At 44.4% G+C, this 20,740-nt stretch overlaps 1 protein-coding gene across 2 annotated transcripts in view; it reads left to right on the top strand.

The window, feature by feature from the left end:
- Positions 1-10,890: 10,890 nt before the first annotated feature.
- The window catches only part of LOC140640406 (histone-arginine methyltransferase CARM1-like), a 250,059-nt gene continuing 240,209 nt past the window's right edge, over positions 10,891-20,740 (top strand). For both annotated transcript variants that reach the window (XM_072839730.1, XM_072839740.1), the window contains exon 1: positions 10,891-11,073. In XM_072839730.1, coding sequence (XP_072695831.1) covers positions 10,914-11,073 — 160 coding nt within the window. In that variant the 5' untranslated portion in view covers positions 10,891-10,913. The remainder of the gene's footprint in view (positions 11,074-20,740) is intronic.

Genomic DNA, 20,740 nt, shown 5'->3' with positions numbered 1-20,740 from the left:
AAGTCTATGGTTTCCACAACAAACAACAAAAACGACACATGTAAACTCAGTTTGCTTTGTGCAGAGACAGTGCGTCTGAGCATAATCCCCCTTTATTAATTTTACTGTAATCACCGAGAAATTCAGCTTTGTCTTTTTAATTCTTATTCTGAGTGATGGTCTCATCATCCTTTGTTGCTGGACATACTCTAAAATTACGTTGTACATATGTATCTCTACACATTCATATTTCTTACATGTAGATTATTTTATAACTCTTCAATGTAGGATGTACTTTGAGGTGGATTGAAGGATTTCAGAGTATATTTGTAAATTTTGCTTTGGTTTTGACCTAAAAATCTGGCCTCCTCATAAGTTTTTACTCTGTAGTCCATTTTTAGGAGGGGAATTGCTAAGGTGTGCCTGGGTGGCTCAGTTGGTTAAGCATCAGACTTGATTTTGGCTCAGGTTGTGATCTCAGGGTCTTGAGATGGAGCCCATAGCATGGAGTCCAGGGGCTCTCTGCTCAGTGGGGCCTCTGCCTCTTCCCCAGCTCGTGCATGCTGGCCCTCTTTCTCTCTAAAGTAAATAAATCTTTATCCCCACCTCCCAAAAAAAGGAAGTGAAATTGCTGTGTAATGAGATAGATATTTTGAAATTTGATAGATGGTATCCTCCAGAGATATTTACCAGTGTACATAACCATCATCAATGAGATGAATGCTTCACCAATACAATTTAAAAAATCTTTTGTGATTCTATAAAGCAAAAAAAAAAAAAAAAAAGGATTTTCTTTAGATTTTTATATTCTAAATATTCCAAATTGAGCTGGAGCATCTGATCTTATAGATAAAAAAAATTTGCATTTCCTTTGTTTTTGGCGAATTGGTGGTTTATAGCTAAATGATGTTAGCAAATTGAAAAATCGAATTATCCTCAGGGCTGATTATTTCTCTCGGTTGTAGTAATATGCATAAAAAACTAGGAAAGTAATACTTCATTTATGTTTATAGTTATTTTACCAATTAAATGTCCTAGTTGACCAATTAATTTCTGATTTTCAGAGAAACTATTTATTATTTGAAGAAAAAACAGATTGTCTTAAGATACAAAGAAGGAAAGCTCTGTGAGCATACTAAGGTTGAGGTAGTTCTTGTCCCCACTTGTATTAAGCCTACACAAGTTAAAGTGGTTTTCTATTTTTAAAGAGCAAGATTGCAGCTATTCTAGAGTACAACCCCTCTTAGCTGATACCTGGGGAAGAAAATTGGCAGGTACCACTGAAGGTCGATGCAAAGTACTGAGCATTGCCCACTTTGAAAGACCTAAGGAGGCGTGGGCTCAGCAAACCTGTGGGCGGCTGGATTCACAAGTGGCCATTTGGGGCTGTTTGTACTGATGGCCAGCATCTGTGTTCCTTCCTTACTTGGGAAGGTATATAAAATAACATTAATAAAATTCATTGTGCAGTTTTAAGTATTACTAAGCACTTTTGTACATATTATTCCTACTGCCAGACCTGATGCTTATTATGCTATGGAACTATTCCTGTTTGGGGAATAGAAATGAAGTTCAAATCAGCACACGTAAATAACAATTAAGCAGATAATCCTGGCCATTACTCCGTGAGGTTAACTTTATTATGACCCCCTTCTTGTAAGGTGGAGACCCTTGAGGCATGGAGAGGTTAAAAAGTGTGAGAGTGAGTTGGAAGGACGCATCTGCTGACTTACTGCCCTGTCCCCGCACCATAATAAACTGAAAATTGTGAACATAAATATCCAGAAATCTTATCCCTTCAGCCTTTTCTTAATCATGACATAACTTCCCCAGGATAATAATTAGTGGTGGAAGTAGGACGGTAGACCCTTACTGCCAAACTACAGGAGATCTGAATTTATTTTGAAAGCTTTCCAAATGAATGCTATGTCTGACAAACAGCACAAGCACTGCAGGTTTAGATCTGATTGCAAAACTGGGGAAAGCTGTGTAAAATGGCCTACTTTGCATTTATGTGTATATAAAAATTATTTTAAGATTTATTTTTATTTACTGCAATGAATTTGTATGTGCTGTCTGCTTGTTCCACTACTGCCTCAGGAATTCAACTGTTTATTTCTTTCTCCCAGGAACACACATGCTGCAATGTGCCTCAACTAAGAGCTCAATGATAGAGTGTCTCTGTCCTATTATGCAATTCCTATTTTTAACTTGTACAGTAAAACTGTCATGCTAATAATGTCCTCATACCAAAAATTAATTTTGATCCTTGAAAGGTAAAAATTTACGTGCTCTGTGTGTGTCAGTGTTCTTGGCAATCTAATTGAGCAATTTTTTCCCCCAGACCATCATTATAAATTTGACAAATTTGGCAGACCTATAGGAGCTATTGAGCTGCAAATCTACATTGTGCTTGTAAATTCTAAGATTCTTTGCTTATCGCTGATTTAAATTTTCCATTAAGAAAGGAGAACTCAGAAGGAACAGGCATTCATTTGAAGGAATCAGAGATAAAGTAGATTCTTAAACAAACAAGGGGGACCCAAGAGACCTGTGGCTCAGCCATTTTTTTCTGAGTAAGTGATGACCCAACTCTTAAACATGAGCCTTGTCAGTGTTTGCTTTGGTTGCAGCAAAAAACCTCAGAGTCCCCTGCAAATGCTGTGTTAGCTTTGCAGCCAGTTGCCACGTCAGATTCAGACTCTTAATTATTAAGAATGCCTCCCTTCTCTACATTTCTCATTTTGATTGCACCAAATATTTTGTATATACCCATTTTTAAAATTTTTAAAGTTTTTTTTTTAAGATTTTTATTTATTTATTCATGAGAGAGAGAGAGAGAGAGAGAGAGAGAGGCAGAGACACAGGCAGAGGTCTCGAGAAGCAGGCTCCATGCAGGGACCCCGATGTGGGACTCAATCCTGGGTCTCCAGGATCACGCCTGGGACAGAAGGCGGCGCTAAACCATTGAGCCACCCAAACTGCCCTATACCCATTTTTATTAAGATTTATTTTTATTTATTTATGATAGACATAGAGATAGTGGGGTTTACAATAGTGTGGGCAAGAGATGTCATTAAATCATCACTCACACAAACACCTTACATATACATAAAATTATAATCTGAGTACTCTGAAAGAAGAGAATGAGGCACCCTCAGAGAATGGGGAGCTTGGGAGTGATTTCCCTGGGAGTGTTGTGGCTCTCATATGCATTATTCATTTAATCTTTGCATCAAGTCTTTGGTATTGGAGTTACTATCCTCACTTTGCAGATGAGGACTTGGAAGCCCAGGAGGAGGTTAAAGTGCTCCCTTGTACCATACTTCCCACACTCGCTGGTGCAGGAATTACACAGGGATGAAAGGGAAGTGCTGATTGGTTGGTTTATGAGCATGGAGTTAGGGCTCTTTAAGATAATCCCACTCTCCTTCATTTGTCCCTTCTGGAAATTTTGTGTCAACATGTCCCCAAAAAGACAAGCAAGCTATTATTACAGCTTTGAAAGGATGTGGAAATAGTTCAAAATGTCTATGGCGAAGCCAACCACTGACAAATACTGTTCACTTGTAATTGGATGCTATAGTTATCCTGCATTATCTATATGCAATTCATCGGCTTCCTAGATTAGCTGCTGCACTTTTTAATCTGCAGCCTGACTCCTTTGGACACAATGCCTCCCAGGGTCAGAACAGAGTTATCCTAAGTATGGTCCACAGCAGAGCAGCAGGTGGCTTTGGCAATCATCTGAGATCTTGGGAGAACTAGAATTATTATGCATGATGAAGTTTGATCAGCATTGCCCTTCAGAATGTGGAGTGGTGCTAATACTTGCCTAGAGGTAAATCTGCAACCATATGATATGTACAAATGAGAATGCATGTAGAACAATGAATAAATATCAGCTTTTCTTGTAAATATACAGATAAAATGATAACTGGTTGGAAACATTCATACGTCCTATTTCCATTCAACTTTCTTCTGTGTATGGAAGAATTGAAAAGAATATGGGTATGTTAACGAAATACATACTTTGCATTTTTTTTTTTTGGTTATCATCCCTTTTATTCTTTTACAACACTCTCTAATAAATCCTATAATTGAGTGTATTCTGGGTGCCAGTGAGTTGCTAAGAGAATAAGAGATGGGTCAGTAAGCTATCTATGTCTGCCTTGTAATTACTGGTTGAAGATCAAGAAAAGAACCTCGTGAGATATCATGCATAGATCTCTTACAAACACATCACCTCTCTGGGGAGAACTTCAAGCCGGTGATCAGCAGACTAATTTCTTTGTAACTGACTGTTGCAGGGGGTCTGACCCTGGATTTATACATGGATTGGCTGATTAATAAGGATTATATTAGTTTTTTCAAAATGCCCCTCCCACCCTCCAATCCTCTTTTCAATCCAGCTTGTTTTCCCTAATCTATTTTTTATGTTTGCTTTCACCTCCATACAAATGGATCTGGAGTGTAGCTGTTTATTTTGTAGTTTACAAAACATGCCAATGTGCCTCTGGGCATGAGTACAATATAAATCACAAGCCATAAATAAATGACAGAACAACAAAAACAAAAATAAGTACAAGCTGAAACTCAGATGACATATAACTAATCAGTCTTCTTTTATCAGAGGAGAATGGAATCATTCCTATATACATCTCTCATACCTGTGGATAGTCACACTTTTTTTTTTCTCTTTCAATAAAAAAAAGCTGACTTAATGCCAAGATTAGCTGGCTAACAGAAAAAAGCATGTTAGAAATAACTCTTCTAAAATAATCCCAATGGTTGCCTTCAGGTAAGGGAAATAGGGTTTATTTAAGCTTTTGTCTTTTTACTTTTACCTTTTCAAATTTCCTTCCGGGAGTGATAATATTAATGATAGCTACTACAGATTCAGTGCTTACTCTACAGTGTTATTTAATTTTCACAATAAGCTGAGAGGGTCATTGCGGGCTTATTGTAAAAGCTTCTGTAAATTCCCTGCATCTCAGTAATTTGCCTGGGTTGTTCAGGTAATAAGGAATGCAGCTGGGACTGGCCCCAAATCTGCTTCCTCCCAAGCTTCCTAGCATCCTTCCCAGCATGACTGCTCCTTCTTTGCATTCCCAACCCTGCAGGGCTCCCTTTCACTTTTGGCTAGTAATCCTAGACACGAGTTTGTTGTTGGTGATGGTGTTTTTAAGTAATCTCTATGCCCAATATGGGCTTGAACTCTCATCCCAAGATCAAGAGTTGCACACTCCACCAACTGTGCCAGGCAGGTGCCCCAGACAGAGTCTTCTAGAGAAAGCGCTGCTTCCTCCCATGGGGTCAGCAGAAGCACAACTGTACCATGAAGCTAAGGAAGGTTAAGCATCAGGGATCTTACCTCATGATCTTCCTGATTGCTGGGAGTTGCCAAAAGTCATACAGTAATCATCAAAAATTATGTTTAATGATCTTTCAGTTGACAATCAGGTCTCCCCCAGTTTCATTAAAAACAAAGAATTGGACATTGCCCGACTTTTAAAAATACTGTAGTCATTTACTTTCTGTATACCTAGAGCAATATTTTAAATTGTCTCTTTGGTGCTCTGGATGTGTTTATACTCCATGGCAATTAGCCATAGTAAAAATAGGATAAGGGAGAGATACACCTTTTCTTAATTTAGTGAGCATTTCCATTTTGCATATTCCTCAGGAAGATCAATTTTAGGAAAAGTTCTTGTGGGAGTAAATCTGGAATTTCATTCCCTTAAAATCCTTCATCCTGGGTCTTCACATACCACGGCTCGAAGCCCACCGGTGTAGAGAGTAATTGTCGGATCATTCTCTCTCATTCTCTACCTCATTCCTCCTCTCTCAATATAGTTTGTTTTCCAAAGAAGAAGATAAACATTCTTGTTTTTCTTTATAATATTCCCCATCTTTTTTTTTTTTTAAGATTTATTTCTTTGAGAGAAAGAGAATGTGCAGGGAATGAAGAGGGAAGGGGTGGGAGAGAGAAGCAGATTCCTCACTGTGAACACGGAGCTCAATGTGGAGGCTCGGTCCCAGGACCCTGGGATCATGATCTGAGCCAAAGGCAGGTGCTTAACTGACTGAGCCCCCCAGGTGCCCAGTTCCCCATCTTTCATAATGAAGTTAGTCCTTCTGTATCAGGCAGGACATTTTAGTTCCTCCAGTAACTTGAGTCTTGTAACTATACCTAGTGTGCTCCCCCTACCCTGTCCCTTCTCTCAAACTACCTCATTATACACCTGCAGGAATAGGAAGTATGCCCTTCACCAAGTCATATACACAAACGTTGTGTCTAAGCTTTGAAGTGATATCTTGCATTGTCTGGTGATTACAGAGGTCTTTTTGCCAAGCACCATCAAAAGTGGATTATTGTTGTAAAATAGAGTCAACTCCTGTCATTCGCGGTAGTTATGTTCTATAAAGCTGATGCTAACACTGAATTAGCAAATACAGAACCATTGCTCCTAGGGGAAATACAGTGTAACATTCCTACAAGCCTTGGGTTATACTTTTGTCAGTATATAACCTTGTAGTAGCTGTTTATCTGTTTAAAGACACATTATTTAATATGTATTATTTATTTAACATTGAGTTCACAACCAACAGCAGCGTAACTCATGCCTAAACAAAGATGATCTAAATCATATATTTCTCTGTAAGATACGTCACAGTCATCTTGTGCTTAGGAACAGGAGACAGCACCGTGCTTGGAGACTATTTCAAACAGCAAAATCACCAGCAAATTGCACATAAAATGCAAAAAAATAGGATACTAAATAGACTGCAAAAAAAAAAAAAAAAACACCACTTGTTTACAGTATAAGAAGTGAAACAAGACAGGAAAGCACTTTGTTCAATCTCAGCTGGGAATGTGTTCATCAGGTGACTCAAACTTTTCACCACCCAGCACATGTCTGCAAATCATTATAAAGACATTGCTAATGTTGATTTGAGGATTACAAATAATCTTAGTGAATAGGTGAATTCACAAATATGGGAAACTCAAATCAGAGTCAAACTCCCAACTGTTTAATGGGCTAGATCATGTGCAGATGATTATATTCTGTTTTAATTACTTATGAGTGACATCAGGAGCTTTGTGAGGTGTAGACATTTATTTCTAAATTATTGGGCTGAGGGGCATATTTTTCTGTGGAACACTATAATAGGTAGTGTGGCTGCCATATTGCTGAGGATAATATATTTTGAGATCAGGGGAGTGGAATGGGAGGCCCTCTGATCTGAGTTTCTTTGAAGCAACATCTGGACCTGGAGGTGGGATCTTCTAAGAGGTGCAAGGAAGAGCTGATTAGGGGTTGAAGAACCTAGTCTAAGCTTTAAACTGTTGAATTGCAGCCCATGAACAGATTTGGCTGCTCCCTGTGGAAGGCGGGAGATAGACGAAGGGGCATATGTTCACCCAGAGATCCTGTGACCTCTAGGTATGCACCTAGTTCTGGACTTCTGTTCTCTCTCTCAGTTCAGCACTTGTCTACTAGTGACCCTTTGAGTGCTGAGCTTGCTGTCACAGGCCCCTGCAGAAGAGGCTGCCCAGAGATCTTTTTCCAAGTGTTATTTGGGGAAACGAAAAGGGTGGAAATAATCTCTCAAAGCTTTGGACAGATTATACTCATGAAAAACATCAGCACTTAGATGCTGCCCTGACAACAGAGTCAATCAGGAGGTGGAAATGGGGGGAAGGGGCTCAGGGATATGGTGTCCCGGGGGTCCTCCCCTCACTTCTGAGAGGACTTATTCTTTCTAGAAGATACACAAGAGGACAAATCTGGATCATGGCTTTGGCTTCCCCAGTTTGATCCTCTGACCTCCATTTCATCTCTACAAATAGCTGGCAAAGCACAGCCTTCCCCCCAGCACGTGTGGAGCCTGCCACCCAGGGACTGGAACTCAGCAGGTAGGTCTGCCCAGCTCGTCTCTGTTAATGCTCCATTGCAGGCTGGAGCTCCTCTATCTTCTCAGTAACTCTTCTGAATTGGTTTAAAGAAATGGTGCCGTTGAAAAGAAATTTGGGATGAACTAAAGAAAGAAAATAGAGTGCAGTGGTGGTTCAAATAGATGGTATGAGTGAATCTGCCTTATATTCAATACAGAAATAAGAAAAATTGATTCATGGAGCTTTCTGCCAGTGCTTGTACCAGGGTAAATACTGCTCAAGGATAGACACAACTACTTGAAGGCAGAACATTTGAGGGAGGGGAAGCCTAAGGAATTCTTAACCACCTTCAAGAAGGTGGAGGATGAGAGGGAAGAAAGTAGGAACGTTATGTATTTCTGTGCTTAGAATTCTGGGGTCTTGAGCTGTATCCATTTGGAACACTAAAAAATTAGTTTACTAGCTTCTAACTGAAAAGTGGTGGTAAGGCCTGTTCGAGACTGTTGTGTCTGAACTGTTGTGGAGGACTTCTGCTATTTCTCAGCCCTGACTCTGGGTGAGTTAGTTACCCTCTGTGTCTGTTTCCTCATCAGTAAAAATAAGGGTAATAACAGTATCTCTTTCACAAGGTGGTGGCTAGGAGTAAGTGAATTAGTGTACACGATATGCCTAGGACAGCGGCAGGTGTGGAGTGAGCACTGTGAGACGCCATGGTTAGTACCTGCTTTGTCCTCCCAGCTACCTCCTTCCTTTAGTTATCTGCTAATCCCTCATTCAGATGATGCAAATTTGGTCAGGCTACCAATCTCCCTGGTCCAAGTCACAGCTGGGTGGGCCCATCACAGCAAACTAGTCATTTTCAAACGACCCAAGCTGATTGGAAGTGAGAGTTGAAGAGGCCTTGTCTTTGCTGAAACATCGTAAATTGGTGGCTGCTTCCAGTGTATGACTAAGACCTTTCGGTAACATAGAGGCGAGACTGTATGGTAACCTTAACTGAGTCCCTAAATCTAGTCATGACCAAAGCTTAGACTTCCCAGCTTTGTAGTGAATCATAGTATTTTGATTTTTTGCTGTCAGCTGAACTTGAGTTTCTTTCCCTTGCATTAATGTGGAGGAAAGACTGCCATTATGGTTTTTGTTACTTTCTTTTATGTAACAGAACTCCAGGTTTCTTGAGGGTATGGTGGGAATTCTACTAAGGTCAAGATACTGTCTTTGGAGGTTTTTCTTTTTCTTTTTTTTTTTCCTTTTTTAAAGCAATCTCTACACCCAAGGTGGGGCTCAAACTCACAGCCTGGGAATCAGGAGTTGCATGCTCTACCAACTAAGCCAGGCACCCCTGGAGATGCTCTATGAGTCATTTTCATCTACTATTCACTTTTAATATAAATCAGACATCCCCCCCCTTCCAGATATACTTTCCAATTAGCAGCTGCCAACATATGAAGCTGAACAAGCTTTCATATGAAGGCTGAACAAGCTTTTTTGACATAAGGATACAGAGGTCCAGGAGCTGCTCTGGAGGGTCCTCTGTAGCAGTAAAGTACTTAGTGCCATCAAGGCAGTGATTGACAAGGGGAAAGAAATAGGGAAGGCAGGAGAGTACTTGAGGCTGGAAGCTGGACAGGCAGAAGGATGTAGTGAGGGCTGGGGTGGGGCTGCGTGCAGGTGTTCTGTGGTCCTCACACTAGGAACTTTTTCCACAGCTCCAACTCGTTAAAGGACATCTGATTCCTGGAGGTTCCAGGGCACTAATCAAAGCCATGATGCAGTAGGAAGTGAGAATAAGATAAGAAAGAAGAGCATGGCACTTAGTTGATAGAGACAAGAGACAGGGAAGGAGGGGGCGAGAAACCCTCTGGAGGGGATAAGGTGAGGAGCCAAAGAGGCCACACCAGGAACTAGGACAGCAGTGGAAGGTAGGGTAGGGGTTGGGGATGGGGAGCTGGAGGAAACAGGGCTTCCATAAAGCCTGGCTGGGTTTAACCGTCCAGGTGGGAAATTCTGAAGTTACAGACCCGGGGGGTCTAGGGAAGCTCATTCTGACAAAGCTGGCCTGCTTTCTTAAGGTCTGCCTTCATGGAATCCCGGTGGATTTACACTCCTTGCTTCCTTCCTGCACTTCATTCTGCCAGAGGGTCACAGACCACAGACACCCTGAGGTTGGTTCAGAGAGTGAAGAAACATTCCCTTTATGGCACTTGAGGCTAGGTCTGTGGGGAGCTCTTGTCAAAGGACAGGCTGCTTCCTTTCCTTATTCCCCTGCGGCAGGAGACCACCTTCTCTCTGTACGGGACTAACGTGACGTGGCTCCGCAGCGTTCGCAGCCCCTGTCCTTTCACACTGGAGCCAACTGGCTAGGTTGGGTAGCTGCTGGGGTCAGGCGTCCACTTGGGGGGCCCCGGCCCTCCTGGCTCCCGGCTAGGGAGATGCTTCAGCATCCAGCAGCGAGCAAGTGTGCAGTTCCAAGTGATGGGAGATGGCTGTGGTCCCTTGAGGCCAGGCAGTTGCCAGGGTCGCAGGGCTGCCCAGCACCTCGCTGCTGCCGCTGCCGCGGCCAGGACCCTGTCGGGGAGGGTGAGGAAGCGCCCAGCACTTGAGCAGCGGCTCCCCCGTGGCCGCGAGCACCCCAGAACCACCTGGACGGGGCGAGGGCGCACCCCGCACAGAGCGCATTTCCAAACCAACGCCCACGCCGCAGAGCGGTCCCAGTGAACAGCAGGTGTCACCCTTCTGCTTCCAAACCCCCGGTGCCTCCAGGTGCCTCCCGCGCTCCCCAAACTTGCGCGTTGGAACCGCGGCGGGCGGGGCGGCCGCGCGCACCTGCGAGGTGCCGGCGGGCGGGGGTCGCGGGGGTCACGCGGTTCCCGCTCCCCGCGGCGGGGTGGGAGGGGCGCGGGGCGCGGGGCGGCAGGTGCGGGCCGGAGCCGGCGGGGCCGAGGTGAGGAGGGCGGCGGGCGCTTCCAAGTCCCTCCCCTTGCCCGCAGCGCGGAGGCGGCGCCGCGAGGGCCCGGGGCAGAGGCGCTCCACCATGGCCCGGGGCCCCGCGCGCCTGCAGTTCCGCGTGCAACTGCGCTTCGTGACCGAGGAGCAGCTCTTCGGGCCCGGGCCGCTGTCGCCCCCGACCCCGCAGTCCCTGCGGCTGGACGTGCACCCGGCGGGGGAGGAGGCGGACGCGACGGTGACTGACGGTGAAGTACCGAGTCCCGCGGGGAAGTTGGGGCCCCGGGGCGCGGGCGGGGCGCGGCCGCGTGCCGGGGAGGAGGGCGGCGAGCGCGGGGGCTCGCGGGCGCGGGGGGCGCCGCGGGGGGAGCGGGCGGCCTCCCTGCTGCCTCCCCAGCAGGCCCACGTTCCGGCTTCATTGCGCTCGGCCAGCCTGGGAGGCGCGCACAGCCGGCCCGAGAACTTGTCTTGGCCACAACTTCGAGGTGTCCGCGGGGTCCGGAGAAGACAGGGCGCGTTGTCCTCCCGGGCTCCCACTCCCGAGCAGAACAGGACAGGGGGCCCTGTGACCTTACCTCGGGCCTGCTGGGCTCCGGTTCCCTCCCCGGCCCCCGCCTCCGCCCCCGCCCCCCTTCGCACCTGCAGCTCCCTGCGCACCGGGTTCTGACGCGCGGGAAGGGCCGGGAGGGGTGTGCACCAGTCCCAGCGGCCTCCCCAGGCCAATGCGATGCCCACTAGGCTTTACTCTTTGGTTCAAAAAGGGATCTTTTACAATGACGTGCAAGCCCTGGGTTCCTGAGGCTGTGGGTGTGTTGAGGGGATGCTTCTAATCCTTAGAGGATCTTGGACTTTTTTGAGGATCCAAGGAGACCTATAGAACCCAGCCCCAGCAAAGGTGCATCTTGGAGCACCAAACTTTGCATGTAAATCAGAGGGGATAACAGCTCGTCCCGTCCCGCAGCTCATGTTAAATGCCCCATTCTAGTATGTGGAGCGAAGAGAGGCCCAGACAGCTGTAAGCCTCCAAAGACTCCTGGGGTTTCTTTCTTCCAAGCCTAACTTCTAAGATTCAGAGTAGAGTTTAAAGTGCTTCGTGTTGTGATGCCGACCCGGTGGGAATTTCAAATAACTCACAAGCACTGAGCTGCTTCTTTGTGATAAGAATACAGGTTCCCTGCTGTATCAACAAGGCCTTAGACTCAGGCACACAGTAGGTACTCAATAAATGCTTGCTGTAGAATGAAAGAAAACCTTTGGATGTGTCTTATCCCTTTCCTCTGGGCTGGGATGGGGAAGGCTGGGTCTTTAAAAAAGAAATATTAAATAAATATTTGACCAGTGTCTTAGCTAGAGTCTTGGCAAAGTATCAAAAGCCTTACTCAGCAACTCCTAGATTTCTCTTTTGGTTGCAAGAAGAAAAAAGTAGTAGCTTTCACTATTTCTCCTGGGAATTTTAAAACTTAAGGTGCCAGAAATGAGTTCAGTTTGTCAATGATGGTCATTTTATTTGATCTATAGCCATACACATGGAGAAACAAAGGCACAGATTTGAGATTTATACTTTACTCGGTGTCCTATGATTGTCTTCCCCACGAATATGTGTTAAGAGAGGAAATACCTGAGGTTCAAGGTGATGGAAATTGCAGACTTTACAAGTTACTGAATGCCTGGCCTCTATGAACATAATTTTCTTACAGAGAAGAATAAGAGGAATTCACTCAATGCAGTAAATAGAGTCTAGAGGTGACCTCCGTGGTATGGATTAGACCAGACTAATGGAAATGGAAGGAATAATTACAGCTGAAGCGGGCAGTCATTGTCACCGATTTTGACAATTCCTTGGGAAAGAATGGCTAACAAGAAAGCAGAGAACTCACTCTCTTAACAGCTTAAATCCTAAAATGCAGTTGTTAAAGCTTGCTATGGAGAGTTTTTGGAGAGAAACTATTCTGGAGGATTTCTTTCTTTCTTTCTTTCTTTCTTTCTTTCTTTCTTTCTTTCTTTCTTTCTTTCTTTCTTTCTTTCTTTTTTTTTTATCTCATTTTACTGTATGAACAACTAGACCACTGTGGATGATGGCCAGGCAAGGCAGAGCAAGTTTAAAAACAGATTGTCATGAACTCTTAAAAGAAAGATTTTTGGTGTATTCAAATATCATACCTTTAGTAGCAGAATTTTGAATGGCTAGGATTTGTCCTGGGATGAAGTCTTTTGGATGGATCCAGAGTCTTCAAGAATGGGTCTATGCAATGTACCTTTAGAAAATGATAGTTTCTTAGCTCATATATGGAACTAGTTATTAAACACATAAGATCTGAAGTAAGTGGGCCTGGATTCAAGTCCTGATGCTTCCTTTTGCTAGCTATGCTGCATTTAGCAAACTGTTCACCCTGTGGAAACTTCAGTTTCTTTGTAAAATAAGGAAGGCAGTACACATGTTCTGCCATTAAATGAAATAATGCATACACTATGCTTGGTATAATGCCTGGCGTATATTTATTTTTTATTTTTATTGTTTTTTAAAGATTTTATTTATTCATTCATGAGAGACACACAGAGAGAGAGGGGGGCAGAGACACAGGCAGAGGGAGAAGCAGGCTCCATGCAGGGAGCCCGACGTGGGATCGATCCCGGGTCTCCAGGATCGCGCCCTGGGCTGAAGGCGGTGCTAAACCGCTGAGCCACCCGGGCTGCCCAACCTGGCATATATTTAGAGCTCAATAACTGTTCTACTATTATTAGTAATGTTATATTTATATTCTGTCCCCAAAACAATGGTTTTCTCAGGCTGTTCTGAGGGATAGCTGTGCTGTATTTCTGTGAAGATGTTCCAAAGGAAACTTAATTAACTATGGTAGATCATAACTGGGAAAAACAGAACAATCTTTTAGATTCCCAATCTCAATAGCTTGTCATGTAAAAAATGGAACAGAACAAGAGAAAGCAGTTTATTCTAATTTCACGCCTTCCAAAACTGACAATGATTTTATGAAGGAAATGCACCAGGGGATCCAGCACTCTGGTTTATAAACTCTGAGAAGACAATCGTTCATTCCCTTTTTTTTCTTAAATATTTTTTTGAGTCCCTGTGCTATCCTGAGCCTGCCTGAGAGCATGCCTGATTCATCCTTTTATCCCCAGAGCCTTCCACAATACCTGGTACACACAAGACATCCATAAATGTTTCTTGAGTGCATCCATGATTGGAATCAAGACTTTTAAAAATGTGGTAAAAATATAATTTGAAATCTGAACACCAAGTACAGAATCTGAATTGCCCCCAAATGATTAAGACACTGACTTGACTTACAGTCTAGAGGGATGTTTTAAAGTGTAGTATAGTCATAGAAAATTTGAGGTATATGAAGGTCAACAGATCAGGAGATGATTGCCACTGGAAAGTTAGCTACTCATAGTTCCCATGGTATGGGGCACATGGAGAAGCAGTAGGCGGGCCAGGGGGCAGGTGAAGTAGGGAGAGATGTGGGTAGAGCCTTCATTGTGGTTTCTGTGGGAAGGAATGGGAGGGATGTGGCGAGCAGGTTTAGGTTGACAGGTTTGGATAACTTCAGTGGGCACTGGGGTATGGGGGCTGTCCTGAGTTGTCCGGCACCTGGCCCTGGGTTGATTATGGCAGATGGATAGCAGCTGGAGTATGAGGGCCCACTAATGGGGGTACTGGGGGTGTGGGCTCTGGATTGGTTGGCTTGTATTTGAAAAGTGTGCTTGCAGGTGAATTGTTTCCTATCTCTAGGAATTGGCTAAGGGAGGATGAGCAGTCTCCCAAGGGTCAGCAAGACTCCAAATGTCAAAGCATCAGAATACAAAAATAAAAGAGACAATTAATGCAAGGGAGAATCAGAAGAGAAAGGAATTGGTAAGGATAGTATATCGGGTGGGGGTAGCTCTCTGCTGGGCTTGGAGGGGCGGCTGCAGGTAGGAAGGGCCTGTGGATAAGGCCTTGGGTTCAGGTGATTGACAGGGTCAGGGGTGGGGGGGTGGGAATACCATCCTCATTCATCAAGTATGTGCAAGAATTGGAAAATGAAGAGAAAGCAGACAAAAAGCGGGAGATAGGAGATGGGTCTGCTCCTTCTTCACCCCTTCCTCCAAGGTCAGTGCCGTGATGGGGAGCTGGATGAGAAAGGAATCTGAGAACTGAGACTGTATCACACAAAGTTACTAGTAGGCTGGATCTCCAAGAGGGAGGAGAAAACCTTTCTTCCCTTGCTCAGTTCAGAGCTGTCTTTTAACTAATCTAGAAAAGTTAGGAAAATATGTAAATAAGCCACGTAGATAATCAAGTATAAAAAATGCAGTGATTTTTGTCTCTGAGGTATTTTAAAAGGATGCTAGGTCTTTCTTCCCTCGCGGTTGCTCATCTCATTAGAGGTGGAAAAAGAGCAAAGGAAAAGTCTGAGATAAATATCCTTTGTGCCACACGGGAGTATTAATGTCCCTTCGTTAAATTCTGTGACAATAGAGTCAGTAAGTTGAAGCCTCTGACCAGAATCCTGAAATCAGTCACCTACAAATGATAGAGGCATTCATTACTTCTCATTCAACAAATACATTGATTGAACACATGTTCCGTGCTGATCCATGGGTGAGTGACACGTGAGTTGGATAAAGGCCCCACTCATATGAAGCAAATATTCTAATTAGTGGAAGACGAGAGCCAATGACATAGCAAGACAATTTCAGGGTGAGAGAAATGTTTTGAAGAAAATGAACCTAATGGAAGAAAAAAATAGAGACAAAGAAAGGAAGCGAGGCCAATGCAGATAGTGGTCAGGGAAGGACTATCCAAGGAAGTAATATCTGATGTGAGGCAGGAAGGATGGAAGCCAGCCAAGCAAAGGACTGGAGGAGGAAACCACGGGCAGAAGGAACAGCAGGTGGAAAGGCCCTGACGCTAGAAAGACTTGGTCTGTTTGACGTGGCCAGTGGAGCTGATGCTTATTGAGAGAGATGGAGAGTAATGTCAATTCAAATTACTGTTCCAGTTATTCTTAGAGTATCTTTAACTAACAAGCTATCTTTAAACTCAGTGACTTAAAAATAGCTATGTTATAATGCTTCTAGATTCTGTGGGCAGGGCTTGGCTGGGTGATTCTTTTGCTCCTTGTGGGATTGGCAGAGGCTACTCATGGGGACTCAGCTGGTGGCCAGACTGTCCTGGGAGATGCAGGAAGGCTTCATATGCCTGGGCTGGTATCTGGGCTGGTGTGATGGGGGTCAACTTGGGTGGGTCAACTTGGGGGGCTGTGCACAGGTATTTGGTCATACATTATCTGGATATTTGTGTTAAGCGCTCTTTGGATAAGACTAAGATTTAAATTGGTGACTTTGAGTAAAACAGATTGCTCCCCCCCGCCATCCAATCAGTTGGAGTCCTGAACAGAACAAAGACTGATCTTCCCTGAGCAAGAAAGGGCTCTGTCAGAAGGTGGCCATTGGACTTGAACAGCAACATTGGCTCTTCCCTGGATACTCATTCTGCCTGCCTACCCTATAGATTTTAGATTTGCCAGGTATATGTACACACACACACACACACACACACACACACACCCTATGGATACTGTTTCTCTGGAGGACCCTGACTAATAAAATGCAGATGACTCCAAGATTAGGACAGTCAATGGGGAGCCTACCTGTGGCCTCTCCACATGGCTTGGCTTCTGCCCACATGGCTTCTTCACACCATGGGCTTCTTCCCTGGCGACTCATGGTAACAAGAGTGAGTTTCCCAGGAGACAAAGCAGATGCCACATTACTTTGTGTGATGCATACATGGAAATCAGTCGACATCACCTGTGCTGTTAATCAAAAGAGTTGTAAGGCTGCCTGGGTTCAAGGAGAGAGCATGTAGACTCCACTTCTTTATGGGAGGAATGTCAAAGAATTTGGAGACAGTGTTTTAGAACTGCCAGTTAGACCAACTAGATAGGTGGGATGTAATACACATGCACTAATGGGGTTTTGGAAGATCCATGAAAACAGCCCTCTTGGGCAGCCCCGGTGGCGCAGCGGTTTAGCACCGCCTGCAGCCCGGGGTGTGATCCTGGAGACCCGGGAGCGAGTCCCATGTCAGGCTCCCTTCATGGAGCCTGCTTGTCCCTCTGCCTATGTCTCTGCCTCTCTCTTTGAATAAATAAATAAAAGAAACCCAGCCCTCTTCATCACAATTATTGAAAAAGCTGGTCAAAGAGCACCGGTTTTGGTGTGTACCACAGTGGAGACTTCCTAATTCTCTCCTGGACTGAACTTGCTCCTCCTCACTCCCCCCTGCAAAAACAAGCACAAAACCCCTCAGGCTGGGGTGTCTGGGTGGCTCAGTCAGTTAAGCTTAGGTCATGATCCGGGAGTCCCAGGATCCAACAGGCTCCCTGCTCTGCCCCTCATCTCACCCATGTGCTCACTCTCCCACCTCCCCCCATCTCAAATAAACAAATAAGGGACACCTGGGTGGCTCAGTGGTTGAGCATCTGCCTCAGAGCGTGATCCTGAGGCCTGGGGTCAAGCCCTGCATCGGGCTTCTTGTGGGGCGCCTGCTTCTCCCTCTATGTCTCTGCCTTTCTTTCTATATCTCTCATGAATAAATAAATAAAATCTTAAAATAAATAAACAAAATCTTAACCGCCCCCCCCTCAGGTCTACCACTTGGTGGGCAGCCCCCAAAACACCATCTCTGCTGGGAAAGAGTCAGGAAGCAGGTGAGGAGGGGGCTGGGGTGGGCAGGCTCTTGTCCTTCTACCAAAGGCATCAGAGAACCCCTGAGAGGAGACGGGGTGCAGAGGGGCTAGCATTGTCGCTGGGGCACAGTATTTCTTAGTGGGGCACAGGTAGCATGAGTGCTGGAGAAATTCTTTATCGTGAGAGGCCTTGTGGAGTGGTTAGCACCCCTGGGCTCTTGGCAGTAAATGCCAGCAACCCCTCCCTTGGACCTGGGTTTCTGTGACAGTGAAGAAAACCCTTTATTCCTGCTGCAGGACTCCCTTCAGCGGAGACAGGGAGGGGGTGTTGGGAGGTTGGGGGGGTGGACAGGAATGCAGAGTCACAAACTCAGAACACTCCGGCACTCACTGCCTGCCGGCCGCCTGAGGCCCAGCAGGCCCCTCTCCCAAACCAGTGCCCACTCCTGCCTTCACAGTCAGATCCGACCTCGCTACGTTTAATCCCGGCACCTATTAGACATTATGGTTGTGCCGAAGGTCATTAAAGAAATCCTGCCAAGCAGTTTCTTTTTTTTCTTGTTATTTTACCGAGAGCTGCACTTGCCTGATTCCGAGATAGCTTTCCAAGACAGATATATAATGCCACTGAGTGGAAACTGCCGGCTAGACCTGGTTTTGTGTTCCAGCGTTATGGGATGCACATCAGCGATGAGAAAGCATCCCTGTCCTCTGTCAGGCGACAGTGGTACCTCGAATGGATGACAAAGATGAAACCATACAAAGCCTTTGTGTGTTTAAGGACACTGAGGTGAAAGGAAAAGACTCATTTTCCAGGCTGAAGAAAGACCCTTTAAAATCCCCTTCTCTCCCCATGTACTGAGTTGGGGTCTGTATGGAGTACTGGTGCATAAACCAGTTCAAAGACAGGCAATCCATTGATAAATACTTAGAGTCAGTGCCACGGGGAAGAGAAAACGGGCATGAGGATCTTGGGAGTACACAGAAAGCAGAGATGTCCCTTTATTGGATAAGTTACTACTTGAAACAAAGAGGTTATCGAGGTAAGAAATATAAATATATCACTGACGTCGTATTTGTGATATGACCACTTTGTGATGTGACCGGCCACAGGATATTGGAAATAAACAGTGGCTTTGAGAGATGAGGCTTATAAAAATGTAGAAGATTAGGACCATCCTGATGATGAAAATCTCTCTTTACCTCCCCTTCCCTCTCCTCCGGTCATGGATGGTGACCACTCTTACCCTGGGAGGTTTGAAGCAACAGCGTGGAGTGAGCACATTCTGTCCTTAGCATCCTCCTTTTGTGGTAGGCGCTAGACACATTATGTCTAGCCTCACTGCAGGCTGGAGGGTAAGTGACATAGACCTTATTTTATTGGCTCATTCTGTCCCAGGTATATCTTCCTCAAAACCTGACTGTCCCCCTTTCTGTGATGCTGTCTTGTGCTTAATTACCCAGTCTTTAGCCTGTGGTAATGTTGGACTTCCAGCCACAAACCTAAGTCAGATTAGCCCACATGGTGAGAACACCCTTGGCTTGTGGTTTGGCAGGAGCTAGATCTATCAGTAAGCTTAGAAACCCCAGTGAGAGTAGAGTGACCGATGGTTTGCCTTTTGGTGTATTTCAGGCAGAATTAAGGTTTTCTAACTCTGGGCCAGTCATCTAAATAAAATTCCATGGCCTCCTTTTATTAATGGATTCTTATAATTTTAAACCAGTTTTATAATTAGGGTGGTGAGGTACTTGGATTAACCAGATTAGATTTTCCCATGTATTAGCTTCATGACCTTGGGTTTACTGCACTGCCTGAATCTTTCTTAGTTTTCTCTTCTAGAAGCTGAGATACTTTTTATGTCACAAAGGTATGGAAAAAAATAAACAGAATAATGAAATGTGAAAAAATTGCAAAATGATTTCTATTAATTTTCAAAGTAAATACAGTCAAACTGATCAGATGGAAATAATGCAAAGATATTTAGAAAGCAGTTGTAAAGAAAAGCTATCACTTTTATGGAGCTTACATTCTAGACTCATTCAGAAAGCATCAGGATATTTTGTCCATGCTGGACTTCCTGCAAGACTGTTTGAGAAAAATATATTTTGTGATTCTAGTAGATTTCCTGTGGATATAGTTGTCTTCCACTGAGTCTGTAACACCAACCTCTCTGCTGAGGAATCATTTCTCGGGGCCTGCTTGAAATGCTTTCCCAAATCTGGATCTCCACTCTGGCCTTTTATAAATTTGGGTCCTTATCATTCTTTAATTTAAAGTTTGAAAGTCCTGTTTTAAGAAGGGTCTTCCCGCCATGCCGAGCACCCACTGCTCCCACTGTGTCCACTGCCGTATTTCTTAGCCCTTTGCTTTCCTGGCAATTACCACAACTTGTAATGAGAAATAAAAGAATTTTATGATTTACCTGTGGTTAAAATTGAAGTTGGAATCACAGTCCACAAATCACAAGACTATTTAATGAGAAACCTTGAGAGGCAGGGAAGAGGTTGACCCAAATGCTTCTGAGAGTGTGAGCAAGAAGGTTGAAGTGTATTTTCCAATTAGGAACTATAAAGGCATCAAGAATGGTGAGCAGTAGACAGGTCAGGAGGAAGGACTTTCTCGGTCAGAGCTGTGCCTATTCTGAGTCTTGTCATCATGAAATTGAGTTCTTGGCCAGCATCTTTACTAAGAAGGGCAAAAAGGTCTCCAGTCATATTTTGTTCTTAACTATAGAAAGCTTATGGTTATCTCCTAGGAAATATAAGTCAACCTTGAGGCTATTTCAACTGCTGAAAAGCTTGTTTAACATGTTTGTTATGGGAAATTGTATTTACTTACTATATGTGTATTTTAGAAAATTGCATTCTTTAGCATATTTGTTGTAGAAAATTGAGTTTATTTGCCATGTTGTGTTGCACACCGCAGCAGTGTGATGAATAGCTTACTAATTTTCTTCAGTAACTCTCCCTATATCAGTGACAGGGATTCATTTCATTTATTAATTCATGCAATTCATATATATTGCATACCCACCATGAGCCAGACTCTGTTCAAGGCACCGGGGAAATGGCAGCATGTTAGTTATCCATTGCCGAGTAACAAATAACTACAGACTTAGTGGCTTAAAACAATTCACATTGATTACCTCCTTATTTCTGTGGTCAGGAGTCTGGGCATGGCTTCCGTGGGTCCTCTACTTAGAGTCTCACAGAGTCT

This window comes from Canis lupus, chromosome 1 (genome assembly GCF_048164855.1).
Source record: "Canis lupus baileyi chromosome 1, mCanLup2.hap1, whole genome shotgun sequence".
Taxonomy (NCBI): Eukaryota; Metazoa; Chordata; class Mammalia; order Carnivora; family Canidae; genus Canis; species Canis lupus.
This window is presented reverse-complemented; position numbering and strand designations above follow the sequence as displayed.